General features: G+C 44.8%; 3 protein-coding genes across 5 annotated transcripts in view; 2 read left to right on the plus strand and 1 right to left on the minus strand.

The window, feature by feature from the left end:
• Window positions 1-13,663, plus strand: part of col8a1b (collagen, type VIII, alpha 1b) — a 30,083-nt gene extending 16,420 nt beyond the window's left edge. For both annotated transcript variants that reach the window (XM_062380709.1, XM_062380710.1), the window contains 3 exons: window positions 8,034-8,187; window positions 9,442-9,708; window positions 9,929-13,663. In XM_062380709.1, the coding sequence (XP_062236693.1) occupies window positions 9,447-9,708; window positions 9,929-11,883 (2,217 nt within the window). In that variant the 5' untranslated portion in view covers window positions 8,034-8,187; window positions 9,442-9,446 and the 3' untranslated portion in view covers window positions 11,884-13,663. The remainder of the gene's footprint in view (window positions 1-8,033; window positions 8,188-9,441; window positions 9,709-9,928) is intronic.
• A 601-nt stretch (window positions 13,664-14,264) lies between these two features.
• On the plus strand, window positions 14,265-15,125 carry jagn1b (jagunal homolog 1b). Its single transcript, XM_062380713.1, has 3 exons — window positions 14,265-14,362; window positions 14,456-14,528; window positions 14,604-15,125. The coding sequence occupies exons 1-3, from the start codon at window positions 14,274-14,276 to the stop codon at window positions 14,997-14,999; spliced, it is 558 nt and encodes a 185-aa protein (XP_062236697.1). The 5' UTR covers window positions 14,265-14,273; the 3' UTR covers window positions 15,000-15,125.
• Window positions 15,126-15,156: 31 nt separating this feature from the next.
• nfkbiz (nuclear factor of kappa light polypeptide gene enhancer in B-cells inhibitor, zeta) lies at window positions 15,157-22,597 on the minus strand. Of its 2 annotated transcripts, none has more exons than XM_062380712.1 (10): window positions 22,423-22,597; window positions 21,850-21,902; window positions 21,441-21,760; window positions 21,253-21,358; window positions 19,682-19,828; window positions 18,215-18,266; window positions 17,978-18,138; window positions 15,722-15,832; window positions 15,478-15,645; window positions 15,157-15,405 (listed from the first exon to the last, which is right to left on the minus strand). In XM_062380712.1, the coding sequence occupies exons 1-10, from the start codon at window positions 22,472-22,474 to the stop codon at window positions 15,367-15,369; spliced, it is 1,209 nt and encodes a 402-aa protein (XP_062236696.1). In that variant the 5' UTR covers window positions 22,475-22,597; the 3' UTR covers window positions 15,157-15,366. The 2 variants fall into 2 exon arrangements, with proteins under 2 accessions (XP_062236696.1, XP_062236695.1); XM_062380711.1 differs by having other exon boundaries at window positions 21,850-21,908; window positions 22,423-22,595.
• Between the last annotated feature and the right edge of the window lie 221 nt (window positions 22,598-22,818).

The raw sequence follows: 22,818 nt of genomic DNA on the forward strand, positions 1-22,818 counted from the left end.
AACTCTTAATTAGGAGGAAACGTGGTCAGAGGAGCTCACGCACGAGGAAAAATGAGTCGAATAATTAACTCGCTGATTGTTTTCGATGACCGCAAAGCTCGAAATGCACAGCCACGGTGGTCCTCGGTGGTCTGAAAGGACCGTTGGCATCAGCAAAATCATGGTATGGGCTGTTTGTTATTAGGTGCTATACAGCAGCGCAGTGGAAAAATGCATAAGACTGTTTTGAGGATGTTGAAAAAGCCAAGAAAGATGAAATCGAGAGCATCGGGATCCTTGACTTGAGTTGTACCTGCTTGTTGGAAGGTTGTTGCTGTTATTATCCATTTGGCTTGAAGTCTGGACCAAACAGCACATTTCCCAAGATGCACTTGTGCATTTTGGGGGCGATGTTTGTTTTGTTTTTCTTGGACTGCAAGAGGTTTTTTCCACTGTAGATGAGTTACTAAAGCAAACAGTGTTAGAGGTGCCCAAGGATTTGATTTGGATCTTGAAACTTTATGGTCACATTTAGTTGAATACCATGCCTTTCACATTTCTTTTGGAACTCTACTCCATCGTCAGCATGCTGTTGTATCCATAGTTTTAAAAGACACACACATGCACTGTCTTTTGAGGTTTTGAGCGTATTTTGCGTTTGTGTCTAAAGGCCTGATGGTAGCTGGCTAGCTGCAGCTGCTTACGTGAAGTCTGAGTTCGGGCCCGGTTTAGGCCCCACAAAAGACAGTTTTAACGTGTAGGTAAAAAGAAGGCGGCGGCAGAATATCACTACAGCTCCTTATAATGCTATTCAGGCTGTCAATTGTTTATTCATAGTATGTGATTATTGTTGCCTGAAACAACTTGCCTCTGTGCACCGTGAATGCAGTTGTTGAACACACATCCAAACAGATGGTGTGTTTGACCTTTTTTAAAGGAATAATTTGACATTTTGCAAAATGTGTGTTTACTTTCAGGGGATTGACACCACAGTTGGTTGGCTTAGCATAATGACTGGATATAGGTGTCAACGTCTAGCTGTCGTCTTCCAAAGTGGCGTCTGGTTGGAGCCTCACATTTACTGTACAGACATGAGTGATATGGATCCCCTCATTAAATTCTCATGAAAAAGTCTGTATTTATGACAAAAGTCCAGGCCAAGTTTTGTAAATGAAAGCGTCCTTTGCTATAGATTAATATACTTTTAAGATACTGGAGACAAAGCCAGTTGCTGTAACAGAGGATGGGACTTTCTCAAAAGTTTGGTTTGCTTCGAGCCCCGGCTGCAGAATCGAACCTGCAAACTCCAGGGAAGTGCATGACCCATGTGCAAGAGATGCTTCTGTCAGACTTTATGCATTTCTTACGCTGTTAATGTCTCCTGGCGATCTGTTTTTATTTCCCTCCGTCTCGCCGTTCTCACCTACTGAACAGGAAGTGTTTATGCAGCTCGGAGAGAATGTGTCTCCTGATCCCGCAGCTGCAGCCCCGACGACTCGAGGCCATGTGTCCAAACACTCTGCTGCTACCGTGCAAGAGCAGCGCCGCCACGGAAATGTCTCCAAACTATGAAGACTCAAAGTTGCATTGTTTATCAAAAAGTTATTAATCTCTTGCATCAGCTGACATGAATTTACCTTCTTTATGTGCAGCAAGTGGGAGTTTACCTTGAATACACCATTCTGAGATGTGGGCTTTAAATTGTGCTGATTTATTGCAGAGCGTCTGTTATCTAAACTCCTAGTAGACAGAGTCGTAGTCCTTATTAGGCCTCGTAAATACTCCACCGCAGAAAAATCTGGACAGAAGGAAAAGGGAGGATCGTATTTTCTCCCTGAGTGGCATATTTTACAGTGCGACTGTGTAACACATTAAGCCTCCTGAGATAGTAGTCATATAAATATATATATATATATTATCCATACGTGTAAACCTTGCATGATCTGGATGGATTAAAATATTTGCAGAAAAAGGTAGAAAGACCAGTGAAAACAGAGGAAACAACCATTAAAGTGAAATAGTCTAGCAATAAACCCCATGAAACCTCCTCTCAAACCAACATATAATCACCACCTAGTCATTTTTAAATATTGCTCTGCTCCCACTCTCCAAATTTCACCAGTTACGACTCCCATGGAAGCTGGCGTTCCCAGCTTGTGCTATATTTTTCATGCCCTGTGTGTTTTGCAATTGCCGAAGCATTCATCGCAGGATGATGGGGAATGTTCTCGGTCAGTTTGCGGTGGAGCTTCTCTGACGTTTTTATGCTTTGCATCTAGAAGTGTGCAGATCCATCATTACCAGTTAAAGTCCGACTGAAATAATCTGCCAAATGTGCTTGATTTATCTACAGCAAACATTCATATTTTACTAATACTGAAGCGTCGGTGGATATGCAGCATTTTACTGGTTTAACTGGTCAAGATGGAGAGTTTTGTGTTGCATTGTAATTATAATAAAACTAGTTTAGTCCATTGGGTCACATAATACATCTGAGTGGTGGGTAGGATGAATACTGGCACCAGTTGAAAACACCAGGGCTCCGTGGAAACCTGTGACGTCAGTCATTGGTTTGGGAGCTGCCGGTTTGAAGCCTCAAGTTTGGCATTTTGTCCAAAGCCCTCTTGGTTTTTATTCAAAACCATAAGTTTTGAAGGAGTGCAGGGTCACATCGACCCGCACCCAATGGACACAGTGCTTTATCATCATAAACTTGACTGATGTGAGAAGTACCTAGTTGTATAGTCGCCCTCTGATGGTCATTTCAGAGAAACAAAAAGGCCCAAAGTTCTCTCTTCTCTGGTTCACACTGAAAACAAAATGTATTTACGCAGCTGCAATTTGCAGATTTCCCCCTGGAGTCTGTGGTTTATGCTCGGCATAAGTGATCAGATGTGCTTATTAGCCAAACGTTGTTGCTGCCTGTAAAAACAATCACCCACCAGAGCAGTGTCCCTAAAGCTCGGGCAAAGAACGTGTATCGATCCCACGCTAGACATAAGAGTTGGTAGAGTCTGAAAAACCGCGTGTGAGTGTTTCTTTCCTGCTGTGAGAGATAGTGGAACATGTCGTGTAAAATAAGCCTTCTTCAGAGGAGACGTTTTCAGACTGAATAATTGTCTTTTGTTCCTCTGAACAAATGCGAAGTGCCTCTCGGTTCTGAGCTGCTATTAACTTGTGTCCGCGGACACCAGATACTGTGTTTTGACAGAACTCAAGGCTAATGGGAAAATAATTCTCCGCCCTTGCCGATCTTTGCCTGAAATGAAAATTGTGGCCAGACACTGTGACTTACGGTTCCCAGAACTGCAAGAGAGGGAAACTGTCAGTGAGATGGGTGAAGAAGCTGAACAGACTGTGTGTTTGTGTGTATTAATACGAGGAGGTGTAAGTGCAATCACATGCATTTATGTCTCTGTGCGTCAGAGTGGTGAGAAAACGCAGCTTTTGCCAATCTGAGTGTCATCCGTATGGTACTTCCCTTCGCGGTGGCTCGGTTTGTTTGCAACATCAGTTTAAAATGTTGCCACCCTCCTAAAGGTCAGCTAACCTCTCGTCTGAGGGAGAGAAGAGATGGAGTTGGTGTGAAGGAATGCTGGGGGAAAAAAACAAACGGAGAGGAACTAGGACGGGTGGAGCAGTCGTGAGAGAAACTCGTGTTTTCCCTTCCTATCGAGATAAGCAAGGATGAAGGGTGGAAATGAAAATGTTGCTGGATGATTGAGGTGGGACGCATCACCTGCTCAGAGACCTGAAGGCCAGTGAACTCAGAAAAAGGGAAAATCGCTTCAGGTCCAGAATATCTTGCAAATATGTCGTAGCAATGAGAGAGGAGTTGTAGCAACGTGTTTAAATCAACTGGAAAAACAGTCTTTATCTCAAATGTGTGAATCCTTTTACATTGGAAGCACATGCAGGTCTCCACCCAGGCCGTGGAAATACCAGTGAACAAGAGAGTGGAGTAGAAATGGAGTTTGTCGCCCTCTATTGAACCACCCACCCCACTACTGGCTTTGTATAAAGTTATTGTTCCATCTCGACTGTTTTACATGAACTATAGGTTTGTAATATCCAAATACCTAGGGCCTGTATACTAAATGAAAATAGCTTGTTTAGTTCAATCATGGCAAGTCTTCTTCTTCCACCTTCCATGTCTCGACATGCTGTGCTGGTGGACAGGGGTCAGCCTCTTCAGTTCCCTGTGCTCCTGCCCTCTCTACACCACTTTTCTTATTAACTTACTTGTCCTCTTGGGTTGTTGCTGTGTCGCTGTTGGGGCAATAGATCTCTGGTAGTCTCTCTCTCTCTCTCTCTCTCTCTCTCTCTCTCTCTCTCTCTCTCTCTCTCTCTCTCTGAACTGTAGGTCCCGGAGAGAAGTCTTTCATTTCTTTTTATTTCAGTTGATCCAAAAAATCCACATTAATTTCCCCTCTATCGATATCTGTGTTTGGACCCGTGATACTTTCCTTCATGAAAAAGGTTGTTTTTCACTGAGCCCATTTGATTTTAAACAGCTGACTCATACACGACTGGAACCACCGCTCCTTAATAACTACAAGTCAGCCACTCCTGATAATAATGTCTTTATTTGACTTGGTTCAGTAACCGTTTTCTGTTTCCACTCGTGTCCTGCAGCCGTGTTTACCTGCCGGCTCACAAAACACGAAGGCCTGGCCCGACCACAAGCAATTAAGACCAGCACCCATTTCTGTAAGCAATGACATGCCTCCGCTCCTCCTCATTCGTCTATGGAGCGGTACTGTCCCACCATCTGGAACCAGTCAGGAGAGGAACACGGAGGAGAGAAATGGAAATTTGATTATTTTCAAAGCCGAGCTGGAGGTGATAAAAGGCTCGTGGCTCATCACCAAGCAGAGGCGGCTGCGGTGGAAAGTGTTGGCAGAGACCACCAGGGGACTCAGCGTCCATTCCGGGGCGAGCAGGCTTTTGTTGCGCCGAGGTGTGGGACGAGTTTTCATCAGAGTGGGGGTCAGGCACGAGATGGGTTAGATCAAAACAAAGGCGAGGGAGAAAGTAGTTTGAAAAATATCTTCAGCTTTGTTGCTACGATGTGAAGAGGACACAATTCAATAGATTTAAAATTTGGAGCAATCCTACTAAACACACACACACAGAGGGATAAGTTGAGTTATTTTTTTGAAATGGTGCAAGGAAAACAGCTGAAGGAGTATGCACTGCACTTTCATGCTGTTGAAGTTTAAATCTGTCCTATTGAAAGCTGGTAAGAGGATCCATAACATTTTATATTCCATGAAAAGTACAGGGAGGCGAGCTCCCCTCATTCTGTGCAGGAAATGGAGGCTCCTACTGGCTGTTTTCACCAGCCATTGGGATTTGACGGTGACCCACTTGCCCCGGGGGAGGTCCCGACGGCGCACGGCGGCACGGAAACCTGCGACTAAAGCAGTGGCCGATTGCTCAATTTTCCTCCTAAGTTCTATAAGGACACTGTGCTGCGAGTTGAACCAAGATAACATGCTTTAGTTTTAGGGGGATTGTTGTTCAGGAAATGGCAGGACGAGTAGTCGTAAGCAGATGTTTTGTAGCTGGAAACGAAGCTTGTTCTTTCCCTCCAGCAAAAGTGGCACATTTCTGATTTTGTAAAACAAATAACCGTGCAGGCATATCATTTCTTTTCTTCTTGGCTGCATTCAGGGGAGAAAAACAAGCAGGAACCACATTTCGTGTGCAACTTTGTTCCGATGAGCCGCACCAATCTGCAATTTCATGTATTGGTGACATCCAAGACGAAATTCTGTAGTTCTGGTGAGAGTTATTGTGTGGGAAACTTTGGTTGCGCTGCCAAACATTGGAAATCCAAATGAATTTCACTTCCGCAGGATATTTGTTATTAATTCTAAACGGCGCCATAAATCTTGCCCGTAACTACGTGTTTGCTGATTGAGAAGTTTGAGTTGAAAGCTGAAGGTTGTCCTGGAAATTATCAAAGAGGAGGGGGGGAACGTTTTCTGAAGCTGGCCACGGAAAAAAAACAGACTGGTTTCTGGCAAATGTTGTTTATTGTTTATGTTATTGGATCCCTTTTTAGACTCTCAGCAGTTCTTGGGGGTTCTCGCATAAAGAGACGGCCAATCGAAGCATTATTATGGTACAACTGTTCAAGAAAGTCCCCGGAGGAATAAAGTCATTCCTAGAAAAGTGGAACCCAACTGATCATATAGAGCTTTATACACCAACTTTTGAGTAATTGTTTATTCATTAAGAAATTGGAATACTTGGATTTGACCATAATACAACAAGATGGCTAAAGAGGTTTCAGGTATATCTAAAGAGAACAGAAGACAAATGTGCGATTCACTGTTCTGAGTTTATGCTGAAACAGAAGAAGTCCTCGACTGTGCTGCATGCGTCTCTGGGACATGAGGTCACCGGCGATGGAATTCCGCATCCAAATGAGCTGTGCTACTCATGCAGCCCGTCCCGTAAATGGGATGAGATTTGATGTTTTTCTCTCCGCTTCTTGGCCCTGACGTAGCCTCGGAGGTCAGAGGGAACATGTGTTTCAAAGCGCCGTGCCTTTGTTTTGCTGACTTATTGTTTTACGGAGGTCGTCTCGTTTCCTCGCCAAGCACATGTTCCCCTTTTTGTTTTCGTCTGGAGGGAAAGAGAACGGCTTTCTTTATGCGAGCACAAAGGGTTTTAACTACAGCGATGACCGGCTTAGCATCCCCACATGTGATATCATGTTCAATTTAGAAGATCAATACGTGAGGATCAATTGGGTTTATATATGAAAAAGATGTTTAACAAATGTTTTGTTACGGCTCTAGGGTTTGAGATAATACTTGAAGAAGTTATTTGTTCTGGTCATAAACGCAGTATGTTATAGTAGCAGTGCAGCTGTTTTCAGTTTAACTATCATTGTCCCATTTTCTCAACCAAACACTCATTACAAATGTAAAACCACACACTGATGAATGTTACTCGAGGAGTTACTGTGGTTTCGCCGTCCAGGCCAGGTGGTAATCTAGATTGATTGATTAGATTATTGTTTTAATAGGTGCTTAATTTCTGCTGCGGTCAGATACATGCTCAACATTATACAGTTTCCAGTAATCTGATAGATCTACGCTTAACTTACACGTCCATTTGCAGGTAATACATTTTGTAAGCCAGCGAAACAGAAACTCAGATATATAACCTGATGTAAATGTATAAATGATGAAAGTGATTGTCGGAATATGGCAACAAAGTGAAATGAAATCTGTTTAAGTTGTAATGACCTTTCAGGTTTGTGTTGGACTTGCTGAGTTGATTTGAAACCCCAAAATCCTCAGCCCTAGAATCTGTAACTATATGCAGGAATGTATGAAGGCTACAAATAACTTTAATAATACATTCTTAAACATAGCAGGAGCTAATGTAATGCTCCTGTTTGCTCTGTTAATCTGAAAAGTTTAAAGTTGTTGAATTATGTCAAGGGTTGGCACGGTGGTGCAGTGGTTCTGTCAAGTCATCTGGTTCAAATCCCCATTTGGCTAGGGTCTAATGTGATTTGTAGCTTTGAGAATGAACAGTGAAACAGATCATAGGTCAGTTATAATAACTGTATGGACTTTACATATATGGGCATTCAGTATCAGCTTCACAGACTCTGTCTGTGGTGCTGGATCCAAACATTACAGTTGGCATCTTTTAAATTGAGTCAGATGGGTGTGGTGAATGATAACAGTGAATTGCAATGACTATGAAGTGTTTCATAATTAGTTTGTAGCCTATTGAAAGGAAGTCCTGTTGTTTGTGCTGTGTTTTTGCTGTAGGTTGACAATATAAAACAATTTTGCCTGAAAATGTCGTCATAGCTATCTCGCCATGGAGTTGCAAAGGCACAGTTTTGCTATATTTCCTTTGAATACCCCCATCGTTGGAGGAGTCGGTGTATCTCAGCAAAACTGTATCGGGGCCAGAATATATCTGCCACGTGGGGATGGCAGCTTAGTGTTACAAACCCCAGGCCTCTGTGAAAGGTCACCGCCTGACATTCATCCAACCTGACATTCATATTTCCGCAGGGAACAGCGGGATCGCAGCCAACACCTGGCCGGAATCCCGTGCACGGCCACCGTCCCACTTATGCAGCGGACAAGACCCAGAGAAGCGACGTAAAGTTGGGGGGAACCAGGGAGAGAGACGACTTTTACGTTTGAGACGAGGAGAACGCCGAAAGTAAGAAGCGGTGTTTTAGACAACTTTGGTTAAGATTATAACGATGTGTCTGTGATTATGCAGTTTGCTTGAAGATAAACATGTTGTACGTCACCGCGTGCCTCTTGGGAAATTCAGCACTGAGAATCAAGTACAGTCAGTGTTTGAGGTTCCAGCAACATTTCAAAAGTACTTTTAATCTCAGGTTCTAAATGATGAGCTGTGGTCTCATATATATAACCAGGAATTTAGTTTAAACAAACAACCTCAGATATACTTAATATCTTCCCATGACCTGTAATATTATATAGATTTAAGATATATTTCCAACAATCAGCTTTGACCCAAAAAATACATTGGTTTAATTGTAGCTTGTAGACTATACGTTCCAGAAATAAGACTGTATAGTGCGCACATTTAAATATTCACCCAAAGAGTTTTATCCCCCTCTAATCACATTCAGCCTGAAGCTTTGGTTTTCTCCTTCCTCAATAACTGCTCTAAAAAATGTAAGCAAGTCTGATTTTCATTGTGCGAGCTCCCCAAACGTTTCAGTCTCCTCGGTTGAGGTTTCAGAGCACACAAATAACACAGAGGTGGAAAACATACATTCACCCTCCACCGTTTGTTTTCACGCTGCTCTCTTGGCAACATTCACCCAATGTCTTTAGCGCGGACATGTTTAAAGGATTAGGGATTAAGTTCCGACGTCTCCTGCGAGGCCTCTGTAATTATGATTTATGGTTGAACAACATACGCGATGTAATTCACGTCAAGGATATGAGACTTGTCTAAACAGAGGAAGAGAGAGGGGGTTTAGTTTTATTTTTGCAAGTTTGACCACAGTGGATTTCCTTTGAATAAGTACCTCGGTTGCTTTATTCCATCCGCTTTGTGCAACAGCACCACCTACTGGTCACATGGAAGAATATCAGATCTTTACTATTAATACTTCCAAGCAGAGAAGGGGAAAATATTGCATAGTTAAATGTAGGACAGATGCAATTTTGTTACTTGTGTATTTCTACTACTTATTAGTTTTAGGGAAATATGAAAGTTTTGATTGAAATGTTTGATTTTACTTTGTTACCTGTAACTTTCCAAATTAAAATTAGTGATAGTATTTGTAGGATTCAATAGGTCATTCTGCATAATAGTTGGATATGGAAAATGGCCATCTATAAGATTTCAAAAGGATTTGTTGTGGAGTTTAACTTGAGATTTATCTGCTAACATTTATGTCAGGATTTTTTCTTTCTTTATTCTCCACTTTAGAAAAAATGGTGTCCGCAGCGGTCCATTTCCTCCCTCTACTCGTCCCAGTGTTCCAGCTGTGTTTGTTACGCCCAGCCCACGGGGCGGTGTATTACGGACACAACCAGCCACCTCACCAACCTCTGCCGCAGCACAACGACGGGTACCCTCAGCAACAGTTTTTGGGGAACGAGATGCCACTCATGCCATTAGTGCCTCAGTATGGAAAAGAACTGCCTCAGCTGCCTTTGCAAAAGGGAAAAGTGAGACCATTGTTTGAAGGCAAAGGTGATTTACTCTAAGGATATACCAATTGTACAACACAACCTGTCATATAACCCTCATAAATAAAGCAACATTACTCCAAAACAGTTTTTTATAGGGCAAAGCAGAACAGACATATAACACCCACATTGCTCAATGGTTTATAGGAAATATCCCCAAATAAATGTGAATTGGAACCAATGCTTTGGGTCAATATCCATCAATTGTTTCCACTGTTTTCCAGGTCAGACATTCCCCAGAGGGGCTAAAGGTCCACCTCCCCCTGGCCCTGGCGTAGAAGGTCTCCAAGAGGGCCCGCAAGGAGTTCAAGGCCCCCCTGGACCGACGGGACCACCGGGACCACAGGGCCCTGCCGGACAACCAGGCCAGGGATTTCCCGGGTTACCGGGAAAGCCGGGGCCTCCAGGTCCTCACGGTTACCCCGGAATCGGAAAGCCCGGTATGCCGGGATTGCCAGGGAAACCGGGAGGACCGGGGTTGACGGGACCAAAAGGCGAACTCGGTCCAAGCGGTAGCGAGGGACCAACCGGACTTCCCGGTCCCGCCGGGCTTCCGGGTCCCCCCGGACTCCCCGGGATTTCGAAAACGGGAGGCCAGGGGCTTCCGGGCCAGCCGGGACCTCTAGGGGAACCGGGTCAAAAGGGTCCACCTGGGGTATACGGTCCCCCGGGCCCCAAAGGAGACAAAGGAATCGGTCTCCCCGGTTTGCCAGGTCTGAAAGGACCTGGCGGATCACCCGGTCCACGTGGGAACGTGGGCCTCCCCGGTATCGGTAAACCTGGCCTCAATGGAGTACCTGGACAACAGGGACTACCAGGAAAACCAGGTCCACCTGGAGAACAAGGCCAGGCGGGACCATTTGGGGAAACGGGTCAACCGGGACAGCCAGGTTTGCCAGGAATTGGCAAACCGGGACAAGATGGATTTAGAGGTCAACCAGGGATCTCGGGAGGTAAAGGGCAAGCGGGCCCGCAAGGCTTACCGGGGGGTCCGGGACAACCGGGTTACGGTAAACCGGGGTTCCCGGGACCCAAGGGTCACAAGGGACACGGAGGTGTTCCTGGACCTCCGGGCCTTAAAGGCGATAACGGTCAGGGAGGCGTTCAAGGGGTCATCGGTCCCACCGGCCTCAGCGGTACGCCCGGTCCACCGGGTCCAATCGGCCCTCCCGGTAGTCTGGGCTTCCCGGGACAAAAGGGAGAGTACGGTGCCGGAGGAACAAAGGGATATCCCGGAACAAAGGGCGAATTGGGGCCTCCGGGTCTTCCGGGACAGACGGGCAGATCGGGAGAGGGCGGACAACCGGGACAGAGAGGTTTTCAAGGGCCTATCGGCCCTAAAGGAGAAGCAGGTACGAGGGGTTTACCGGGCGTCCCCGGTGCTGCCGGATTACCGGGATCGAGAGGAGAGGGGGGAAATTCTGGAGAAACGGGCCAGCAGGGACCTCAGGGAATTCCAGGGATCACGGGACCAGGGGGACCGATCGGACCTCCAGGCCCGCCGGGCCCAAAAGGCGAAACGGGGGTGTCGGGTAAACCCGGCTATCCCGGAGACGGTAAACCGGGATCGCCCGGTGTCGTCGGTCCTCAAGGTAACCCCGGTCCCAGCGGCCAACCTGGATATCCGGGGCAACGGGGCCAACCCGGACCCCCCGGTCCTCCGGGACCTCCGTCTGTATCTCCCGATCTGGGACTGGTCCTCCCGGCGAGCGGCCCGTACAGCGGTCAAAGACAAGGTTACAAGAAACAGAAAAACGGAGGCGAGAGCGGCGTAGACGGCGCGGAGTTGCCGTCGTTTACGGCCACGCTCACAAATCCGTTTCCTCTCGTGGGCTCTCCGGTAATCTTTGATAAACTCTTGCACAACGGCAATCAAGACTACAATCCCCAAACTGGTACTTTTACCTGTACCATACCGGGGATCTACTACTTTGCTTACCACGTCCACTGCAAGGGAAGCAACGTGTGGGTGGCGCTGATGAAGAACAACGAGCCGGTCATGTACACTTATGACGAGTACAAAAAGGGCTTGTTGGATCAGGCGTCCGGAAGCGCCGTACTCCCGTTGCGACAAGGTGACGCCGTGCACTTGCAGCTGCCGTCGGACCAGGCCGCGGGACTTTACGCGGGTCAATACGTCCACTCGACATTTTCCGGATACTTGTTGTACCCGATGTAAGCGAGCCGTTTGAAAGAAGGTACTCGAGGCGGAAGTGAAATAGTTTACGAGGAGCGAGCGATGGTTCTTGACGCGACAACATACTTGATCAAATTCTTCTTTGCATTATACAACTGGGATCCACATGCGGTTATCGGCAATGAGACGTAGGAAGCGGCGAGGTGAAAAGTCAGTCAGAAATATCTTGGTTTTCATCATTTATTTACGCTTACATTTATTCATATATCCATCCTCACACCATTTATCTGTATCCATGACTTTGCGGGAATAATTTCTTGATTAATGCGGCTGTATGTCGAAGAATTGTTTAACACCGGGCACATACAATCATATGGGTTTTATGGTACAATGCATTTAATCTGTTATGGTAACATACAGTGTGTTTATCGCATAGTTGTTAAGTTATTGTTGTTTATGTTATTTGGGAAATGCAGCTTTGAAACGTGACTAAATGTTTAGTCTCAAGTCTGGCACCACGTGTTTGTCTCCATCTTCACGCCACACCTCAGTTTGGAAGTAAATGAAAGTTTGCCTGCAATTTGGCAGATTGTTGTCTAGTGACCATTTGACAAATTAGTTTTGTTTTGAGTAGATGTTGATTCTTGGTCAGTTAGTCTGAATGATCTGTAATTTATTTGTTTGACTACTGATTAGTAAGCATAACTTTTGTTTCTGTGATCAACAGAAATGTTTGGAATCTACAGACAGCCAATCTGTTCTGTCCAAAAACACTTTGCCACTAAGATATTTAGTATTTGTTAGAACAGTAGTTGAAACGGTGGATGTGGCATTTTGGAATGAAGTTGTTATAAACTGTTGTTCCTGTTTGTTTGGACAATGGTGCAATGCATAAGCAAAGAAAAAGAAACTGTGGCCAAATGTGTGAATGTTGTGTTTCTAAATAAAAAGAACCTGTTGTCTAAATGTGTTTTTGTCCACAAATCTGTAACATGTACATCAGCAACTTGTAAAGAAGATTGAACGTCAATCGAATCTTCAGGGGCGCCTACTGGCCTTTGGCGCTGTTTAATTGAATCGATCATGACGCAACACATGTTATGTTTAACAATGCAGTAGCGCCACACTGTCATCATCCTGTGGCAAAGTGTTGTATTTTTCCGCTCACTGCAAGATAAATGATGAAATGACTTTAATTTAAAATTGGCCATTTGTAATGACCTAGTTATTTGACGCATTTTCAGTTGTGTCCAAAGGGGGGGGTTGCTATAGGTTTGTGTATGTCAGTCACCTGTGAAGACCTCATCCTAGTAAATGTCCTCGTCGTGAGTATTTGGCACATGTCAGTCTAATGTTGTTGGTTGTAGTCTATACTTTGTGTGTGCATTTGTACGCAAATGAGGATGCATGACAATTTGACAGGCTATTGAGAGCACGTGAAATGGAATCTGATGTGCATTTTCCACACAAATAGTACTTCCTTAAACACTGTTTTTGTGAACTTGTGTTAAGTAATGAATGAAAGGTCTGGAGTGTGGGGGGGGGCAAAGGAGAAGTAAAATGCAATCGTGTAGTCATTAGTTGAATGTTTTTATTCTTTATTTCTGTAAATATAGAAATTCCCCATAGAAAGAAAAATCAAGTAGATTGTGTCGTTTCCATTGTCGATAAAGCTGAATTGAACGGGAGACATTGTGACCAATCACATATCGAGGTGTCACACTTTCACTTCCTCCTCCTCTGGGCATGGAAGCAGAGAGCTAGCATCACTTTGCCTGTTAGCAGACATTGATGAACCTTTCGCGAGCACAGCCACGCACAAAGTAAGTGTTGCGTTCAAACCAATATTGAGTGAGTGTGTCTGTGTGTGTGTGTGCGCTTGTGCAATGCCACACGAACGAGCCGACACTTCGTTGGTGTGTAAACGGTAGTTAACGGTTAGCATGTAGCCGGCATTAGCTTGGTCGGTCGTCTGTATTGTGTCGTCAGTGTTCCTGCGTCTTTGGAAAGACTTTGAACGGCTGCTCTTTGATCGTAGCTCCAGCTCTTGCCCCGGTGAGGGCTTTATGACTCGTGTCAGCTTGACTTGACGTTAATGTCGAATCAAGTAGAGGTATCAGCAAGACGTGTGTGAGACGGTTTGATACAAACGAGCCGTGTCCTTGACCGATCCAGTTTGTTTACGTGTAGAGTTGCACACGTTCGTGGCTCTAGTAAATGTGGCCGTGCTATTGCATCCATATGTAGGCCGGGTGTGTTTAGTATTGGAATTTATTTGATGTGATGTTTTAGATTGTAACTAATTGTGTCCTGTGAAGTGAGTTTACAATTTTAATTTTAGTAAATAAGGAGGAAAGAAGTCACTGAAGTTATCGAATGTGTTTGTTGTAAGTCAGTGAACAGATGCTGTGTTTTGCTTTCAGATCCTCACCATGGCTTCTCGAGCAGGTCCGAGAGCAGCCGGCACGGACGGCAGTGACTTTGAGCACCGGGAGCGGGTTGCCTCCCACTACCAGATGAGGTAGGAATATGATATAGTAAACACTAAAACTGTCAATGTATTGTTTTTAATAATGTGATGAATATTAGATGTTGTGTTTGTTTTTTTGCACAGCGTGGCCTTGAAGTCTGAAGTCCGTAAACTCAACATTGTCCACGTCCTGATGTGGGTTCTGATGGCAGCTCAGGTAAGGTCCGACCACCAGAGTCCAACCTGGAAAGTTGTATTGAGTCGCAGCCAAATGACGCGTTGTACCTCTCAGGTGACGGTGAGCCAGCTGGGCCTGGTGTCGTACAAGGTGGTGGCCACGCCGTACCAGTGGGAGTATCCGTACCTCCTGAGCATCGTTCCCACAGTCTTTAGCTTGTTGGCGTTGCCTCGCAACAACATCAGCTACCTGGTGATTTCCATGATCAGCGGCGGCCTTTTTTGCATCGCCCCGCTCATCTACGGCAGCATGGAGATGTTTCCCGTGGCGCAGCAGCTGTACCGCCACGGCAAAGCGTACCGCTTCATCTTTGGCTTCTCGGCCGTGTCGGTCATGTACCTGGTGATTGTCATAGCCGTGCAGGTGCACGGCTGGCAGATCTACTACAGCAAGAAGCTGCTGGACCAGTGGTTCAACTCCAGCAGCACGCAGGACAAGAAGAAGAAATGAGTTGTGAAGCAACTAGACTTTGTCTGGATTTCTATTTCTATTTTTTGTTGGCATTTCAGGCTTAACAACTGTTTGTAGTTGATGTGTAAGTTAATGTTTTGGACAAAATAAATGTGACATCAGCCAGTTGTTGTTGAAAGAGTTGCAAACAAACCAGTTGAGTTTTCAAAAATGAAGAGACTTTATTTGTAAAGCAGAGTTAAAATATATTGATCCAAAAGTAAAAACCCTAATCCCTCAATAAACATTGTTACTTGTAGCATTACACGGTAATGAACAATGAGGCATGTTTCCCAGAAACGACAACCACATCTGCCATACTTTGGCAAATAGTTCATAGAGCGGACTGTCTGACTGACAGTGTTTTTTAAGCGTACACTCGTTTCCCCTTCAGGATGTGCCGCACCTGAGGACAAGGGGAATTGAAAACGTCAGCGTGTCACAAATATAATAAGACGTTACTTTAGACACCGCGTACCTTTTCCCCAACGGCTCCTTCGGGCGCCAGCTGAGACGGCACGTCATTTTCCCAATTCTTGGTTCCGGGGTCGGCTCCGTTTCTCATCAGCAGCTTGACCGCGTCAACCTGACTGTTGTGATTTTGCAAAGCGCTGACAACGTGCAGGGCGGTGTTTCCGCTAAACGTCTGAAACGTAAAAGGCAGTTTGTGAGTCGACCCGACTTTTCGAGTTGGCGGACAATTTGCGAAGGAGGCGTCCAACCTTAAGATTTACAACGGAGAGCGAGTGACGCTGGTCCAGGAAAAGCTTGAGCAGCTGCACGTTTGCCTCCTCGGAAGCCATGTGGAGACAAGTCCGGCCGCTTTTCAGATCCTGTTGGAATCAGCACAAGCTGTTGATGTCACCATTTGTGTGAAGTTGGCCCCCGTCTCATTCAAAATATTAAAATGACTGCTGTTGTGCTGGTAAGGATTTAGAGTAATTCAAAAATTGCATGTGACGTACCTGTTCACGCTTAAATCTCATCAAAATAGTCCCAATCGTTTGTGCTGGTTTGTGCCACTATAGTTTAAAATATATTCGCGTTTGAATGTGCCAAGTTATTATTAAAACTTGATTTGCTATGTTGTTTTGTTATGTAACAGCCCCCCTGTCAACGTCAAAATGTCATACAAATAGTCTGTGATTTTGTCTGCTGTCCAAATTAATACCAATTAGTAAATGTTTATACACACACCGGTAGTACAGATGCTGTCTGAAAAGCACAACATTGACAGCATTGCAAACTGGCTAATCCAAAGGATTTCTCACTGGCATTATTAGGGGCTCTTGTCAAGGCCTTCACACCTAAGGGCTTTCATGTATATACCTGCTTTGGTGTACTAGGGTCACGCAGACTCAATCAGTTACCTCCTGCTTCATACGAGTAGATGTTGCCATTCATCACTCGATGTCTACGAAAAAAGGGACGCAGAGTGCCCTTAGCGAGTCCGAGGGAAATGATGAACATGGCAGACCAGTCAACTCCGAAATCTTTAAAACAGGTCTCCAAAAAATAATTGCAGGGCTACAACCCTGACAGATGCCGAAATGTGTGTTGAGGGCTACTTGCATCACATGGGGGGGTGACCGGGATAATCTGAATTTCCTTCCTGAGCTGCTTCCTCACTTAATCAGGATGTGCTCAAATATTTTGCAGGCAGCACGGCCACCGGCAGTTGTGCTCATGTAGAGGCGGGATTCAAAAATCTGAAACATGAAAACTGCCCAACGCCTGGATCGAAGGACAGATGCGGCTTTTCTTCTGCAGCGCTCTCAGTCCATTCAAAGGACCCAGAGCCAAATAAAATGCAAATTGGCCAAACCTGTTAAGATAGGCAGGCACACATGTGCATTTGACTCATTCTGTCAGTGTCTCTGCTCTGTGACAGTGAAAATTTCAAGTTAGTCACAAGCATTGTGACAGAGGGCAGAAATCCTCCTGAACACACTATTCAGGAGCAAAGCAGGTTAATTCTGCTCCTAGTCTGGTGACAGACCCAGTGCTCAAATTCAGACTGCAGGAGGAGTTCCCCTAGTACCTGTTGATGGGGCATTATAGAAAAAAGAGGGCACTTGTGGAGGGAGTCGAACTGCAACACAGAAGCAGCATCAATGGAAGTGGACCTCCAGTGTATGGTCGAAATTGCTGCAGACTTTCCATTGGAAATGAGCTCCTTAGGCCGTTGTTCTACACAAAAGAGCAGTAAAAAACTTCCATTCAAGATGCTATTTTATAAAGTCTGATTTGTTGCCAACCTGAGAATTTGCCCTCTCTTATCACATTTCCAAATACTTACAAATGACATGGGTGACTTAAATTTGTATTTGGTAAAAGCCTTGATTGGACCTATAAGAATTGATGCGTCGATGTCATGGTTGTATTTTAATTGTTCAAACACTGTCTCACAAGGTCTTATATACCCAACAAAAAATAGATACTAGCCAGTTTCTTCTGCTTTGCGGTCAAGTGCTGCTCTGGCTGAGTGCACATCTATTGTTTGTGTTTCATCTCATGACCCTGCTACTTACAGTAGATACCGTGACAAGTGGCTAATAAAGAATATTACATCTAAATCAAAAACCAGACTGAAGTGAACCAAATCCAATGTATTTGAAAATAACGCACAGAAAACAAGCAAACAACAAATGTGATGATTGGGGAACAATCAATTATGCGGAGGTCAAACGTGGGCATATTTATTAACTTAAAATACAGTTGTTAAGAATTGAAGGTGATGTGCAGCAGAACTCAGTACTCAGGACTCAGTAGTTTACTGCAGGATCCGTTACACAAACATAATCCAAATAGGGCAAGAAACACGAGTAAACAATGAACACAACCTGAAATGACGACGGCACAAACCTGGCACAAACAAACAGCAGTGTCATTTTAATATTTTGAATGAGACGGGGGGGGGCCAACTTCACACAGGTGATGTCACCAGGAAGAACAAGTGTTTGTTTGCAACAAGTTACCTTGGTCGCTAGGGACGCGCCCATGAGCAGCAGAGTCTGGATGCATTCCACAAACGTGTGTTTCCTCTGCATGGCCGCGGACGAACAGGGACTTTCCAGACGCCGCAGCTCTTTGACGACGTCGTTGTGCGCCAAAACTGCCGTGTGGAGCGGGGTGAGACCTCCAGGGAAAGAAGAAGAGAGAGATTGTTAAATCCGATGGAGGCGGCAACTTTGCACGACAGGTAAAATTCTCACCCTCGTAATTGAAGACGTCCGCGTCAATCGGCTGGCGACTCTGGCAGATTGTCTGTGGAAACGTGATGAAGTCTTTGTTTAAAACAGATGAGGTAAGTCGACTGACACAAACCCCCAAAGCTGCCCCAAATTTGGGGATCGCATCAACTTCAGAAGCACAGAATAAATTGGCCATAGTGATCATTCTCCTGAGAATTTTAGGTCATCGCTGTGAATATTGAGCAAACTTCATTTGTAAATATTACAAGTTTTCTTGTGGAACACGAGCTGTGTTTTTGAAATTGTGCCAGTTTCTACAGGACAGCCTTGGCAAAAAGTCAGTAAAGTGCGTCCTCGTTCTGATCTCAGTTTATTGCCCAACTGCTAGATGGGTCGAGAGACAGCAGCACCATTGTCAGGTATTAGAAACTAGAACAGGTCTTCAACAATTTCCCCCCAAAATTTGTGTTTGCTCCATCATGATGCTGGCTTGTTAAAAATAAAAACATGAAACTGTAATATTTGAATAGTTTAGTATTGAACGCAAACAATTCAATATGGAGCTAATTAGTGCATGTTGAAATAGTTTAAGAACAGGTGTCAACACCAAAATAAAAAAGGCACATATTGAACAAGTATTGAGGATGAACATTAATTAAATACAATTAGGATGACACCCTTTGTCATGTGACCACCCTCATTCTACTGCTGGAGCTTTATCCTCTCTGGGCCGTCCCAGAAAGGATAAAGGGAGTGTCTCTTTTGTCTCAGTAGAATAAATTCTATTTGATTTAAAGCTTCGAGCAGATGAATTTTCAAATTATTTATCACGTGGCACATGTCGGAATTGCATTCTTATGAGCCAAACAAAGGAATCCAGAGATCGACTGGTCTGTGCGACACTCCCAAAGAGGCACTCTACATGTGAGAGACGGGCCCACCGCATCCGCAGACACTGCTGCTGCTCCACAACGCCACATTCCAACGCAATACGTTTTGAAAGTATCCTTCTGGACTTGGTTTTAAATTATCTTTTTCTCAAGATGGTAAATTTTGCACACAGGTTATAAAAGTTCATGCTACAGTGTATTGTGTTGGTCATATTTAATTCATTATGGTTTTGGGGGGGGGGGGGAAAGCGGAAAAAGTCAATCGCAATTTTCCCAAATCGTTCAGCCCTAGTTGCTATCCAAATAAAATTTGATTACAAACGGCACCAATTGTGGACTCTTTTTTTCACTTCAAATTGGTCTGCATGTCAAGAATTGAATGAAGATTCTTCTTGAAAATAAGGAAACAAACTCAAGTGAAGCTGCAGGCTGGAAAGACATTAGGAAATCTTGAATAATAATACAATTTCAACCAGCTGCAAAAAATAATCATGATGCTTTTGGATCCTCGGACCAAACGAGTTTGTTGCCATTTCAAAACTGTCTTTTGTTCTAACATCATTTCTGAGCAGTGCACCTGCAATAAAGGATCACTTACCTGAAGACTGAGAAAGTGTCCTTTTTCACTACACACGTGCAAAGGAGAGCGGCCCCACAAGTCGCACGTGTCCATTTGGGCTCCGTGCGCCATCAGATCGCAGACAATCAAGTGCTGATTGGTGGCAGCGGCAATCTGAAAAGCTGTCTGTGACAAAAAGAGCAAATATGACATTCACTTTTCTGCAGAAAACAAGTCAGACACTGCTTCTGTAGCACACTTTCAAACAGGAATCCAAACACAGAAATCAGAATTACTTTACTCACGTTACTGTTATTTTTTGAGTAGCTTTGGACTGAAACACATTGGAAATTACATCCGTTAATGAGTAAAAAAAAAATACAGTTCAAGCGCAAGGCAATTCTCACTGTAGAGGATGACGTTCCCTAACGTGCACGTTCAACAAATGAAGACTGATCGTAAAGTTCACTGTTTGCGAAAGAAATGCGCGACATGCACAGGGAGCCGCGCACATGTAAGTAAAATGTATTTATAGAGCACATTTAAATACAGCATAACTGACCAAAGTGCTGTACAATGACACTACAAATTAACATAAGTACAATTACGTGCAAAGTGCAATAACATTCAATAACATCAATAACAGGAGGCAAACAGTTAGGGGGAAAGGAAGGCCAGGGAGTAAAAGTGGGTTTTTAGCCTAGATTTGAAAGCAGAAATGGAGGGGGCAGATCTCATGTTCTGAGGGCCCCACAGACGTGGAGCGGCGACAGCAAGGCCCTGTCACCTTTCTGCTTGAGCCGTGAGCGTGGCACGTGCTGAAAACCTTTGCTAGAGGATCTGAGGGACCTTTGGACTGACTGGGGCTGTACAAGGTCAGTGATGTAGGCTGGGCCAGCCCATTGAGTGCCTTAAAAACAAATAATACAACTTTAAACTGTATCCTAAAAAGATGTACATGTAAATCCTCCGCTGACTCTGACAGTCACTGTGCTACCCGGGGCAGGGCCAGCCCCTAGCACATTGGCGCTCTATGCAAGCTTCACTCCGGATGAGCTCTACTCAGCTTGAAAATCAGCTGCTCAAACTCAACAACAAGTTTGTTGACTTGTGCCCAAAAGTTCTTCAATGTTGTGTGGACATGTTAAATGTGTCATTCTCCTTTAATTAAAAAATAACTGCTTTTGATTGGATTTATGACCCCTGTCCTTTTTTGCACTGCATAGGAGCAGCCCCCCCCATCAAGTTGATGGAAGTAACCAAGTAACTTTGACTTAAATTACATTTGAAATAAACTACTTTCATTTTCCAATGAACAAGGCGTCAGCTTATGAACACAAAATCAAACTGTCATGGTGGCCACATCTTATCAAGGAACGACCGTGACTGGGAGTGACATGTCACTTCCTGGTTCCAGTGCCAAGAAGCAGTGCACCAACAAGGGATTGATATGCAGCAACATTTCAACTAATCAAATTAGACCTACTGTTACAAAATCACAATCTTTGGGGCGACTACTGATTTAGCCCCTGTGACATTGCTGCTTACACCGGTTGCCTCTTGTCATAATTGGGATACACAGTAGCAGAAAAAGAGCCCAGTGTGCCTACCTGGCCGTTGTGCTCCTTCAAGTCCAAAGACCCAACTTTGGCCATTTTCCCAGCAAGCACGTAGGCCAGAGCCCGTCGCCCTTGCGCCACGGCAATGTGAAGATACCTGACGGTCAGGAAATGAAAATGTCAGTACCGCACCATGCAAATCATGTCAATGCTGTAACACTTTCCAAACTCGTACGTACGTGTCGCCGTCTGCGTCTTGCCAGTTCAGCAGCTCGGGGGGAACGTCTCCAACCTTCTGGGCCGCTTGCTGGATTTGCCAGTCAAACAGAGACACTTTGTTTTCCACGGCCGGAACCACGTTTCCCCACAGAGGCGGCATCTGCGTGACCTGCGGCTTCAGCTTGATCCTTCCAGGATAAGCAGGGGGGAAATGAGGGGGACAATTTGGGTTCACTGCTACGTCAAACGGGTAAGGACTCTCGTTGCCGGCAAAGACTTCAGGTTTTGCCAACTTCAAATGATGCTCCGTGTGGTTGTCCTCGTCCGACCACTTCCACTTCTGAAAGAGAGTCATGCAAATGGTTACAGAAACATTCCGTCAAATCAGCTACTTCCTCATAGCGCTCGACATTGATCTTTATCACCAACCTGGCGTTTCATCATCAGGAGCTCCTTCACCGTGTTGTTCCTCTGGATGGATCCTGGTTCTTGCCAAAACAAACAATTCACGTTACTACAGACACCTATTCTGTAGACTGATGGGTGTTGACTGCATTTAACGTGTGATACATACACTGCTTCTAATCACAAACAACTCTTTTGGACCTCGGGTGACGTCCAGTACAACACTGTATTTCGGAAAAACAATGATTTACCATTCCAACCACAACATCGTTAATTATTACTAAAGTTGCAGGTTACTTGTCATTTAAAAGACCAACGATTTCAATTGACATAAAAGCACTTGGTCGTGTGTTCCAGATATGTCTGGAACACAAATGTGTGTTGTTGAGCACATTTGATCATATGATTAGCAATGCCATCTTGTGCGCATGCGCAGAATAAACGGTCACTTGAGTTCACAGACTAAACAGACACGAAGGTGTGCTGTCCTTTTTCTCTCGTGAAGATTAGCTACTCGCTAACCACTCTGGTGAAGGGCAGAAATGAACTTCAGTGCCCCCCCGCCCCCCCATTGAAAAGTGTGCATGTATAACTGACCTTCATAAAAGTGCCCTCGGCCCGTGACGTCGCTCGCTCCTGGATCCAGCATGTTTAAAGACTCATCTCTCTTCACCACAAAGATCTGGAAACACACAATATTTCGGCAGTCCCCTCGTCCCACCTTCCTGCTCGACGACGCCCGGAGCACTAATGAGGAACAACAGACTCACGCAGCTTCCTGGTTGACATGTCACCCAGGTGAGGCGGTTTCACAATAAAAGCATTGACAATTTCAATGCCGATTACACGAGCCACTCCCCTCGTCAACGTTTCCTACTTGTTGGGCTTTTCCCCTTTAAGATAAAAAAGGTGCGTTGCTCATCTTTTTCTTTTTCAATAAACAAATCAAACAACAGCAACATCTCTATCTGATTGTATGGTTGGAATATCCCA

The sequence above is a fragment of the Platichthys flesus genome, chromosome 22 (genome assembly GCF_949316205.1).
Source record: "Platichthys flesus chromosome 22, fPlaFle2.1, whole genome shotgun sequence".
NCBI classification, from domain to species: domain Eukaryota; kingdom Metazoa; phylum Chordata; class Actinopteri; order Pleuronectiformes; family Pleuronectidae; genus Platichthys; species Platichthys flesus.

Excerpts from the sequence above, each read along its gene's own strand:
- jagn1b (XM_062380713.1), top strand. The coding sequence starts at position 14,274 with ATGGCTTCTCGAGCAGGTCCGAGAGCAGCCGGCACGGACGGCAGTGAC. Across the intron at positions 14,363-14,455 it reads GCCTCCCACTACCAGATGAG|CGTGGCCTTGAAGTCTGAAG; the intron begins GTAGGAATATGA and ends TTTTTTGCACAG. Across the intron at positions 14,529-14,603 it reads GGGTTCTGATGGCAGCTCAG|GTGACGGTGAGCCAGCTGGG; the intron begins GTAAGGTCCGAC and ends TGTACCTCTCAG.
- nfkbiz (XM_062380711.1), bottom strand. The coding sequence starts at position 22,474 with ATGCTGGATCCAGGAGCGAGCGACGTCACGGGCCGAGGGCACTTTTAT. Across the intron at positions 15,833-17,977 it reads GCGCGTCCCTAGCGACCAAG|GATCTGAAAAGCGGCCGGAC; the intron begins GTAACTTGTTGC and ends TGATTCCAACAG. Across the intron at positions 15,646-15,721 it reads TCTCCGTTGTAAATCTTAAG|ACGTTTAGCGGAAACACCGC; the intron begins GTTGGACGCCTC and ends TTTACGTTTCAG.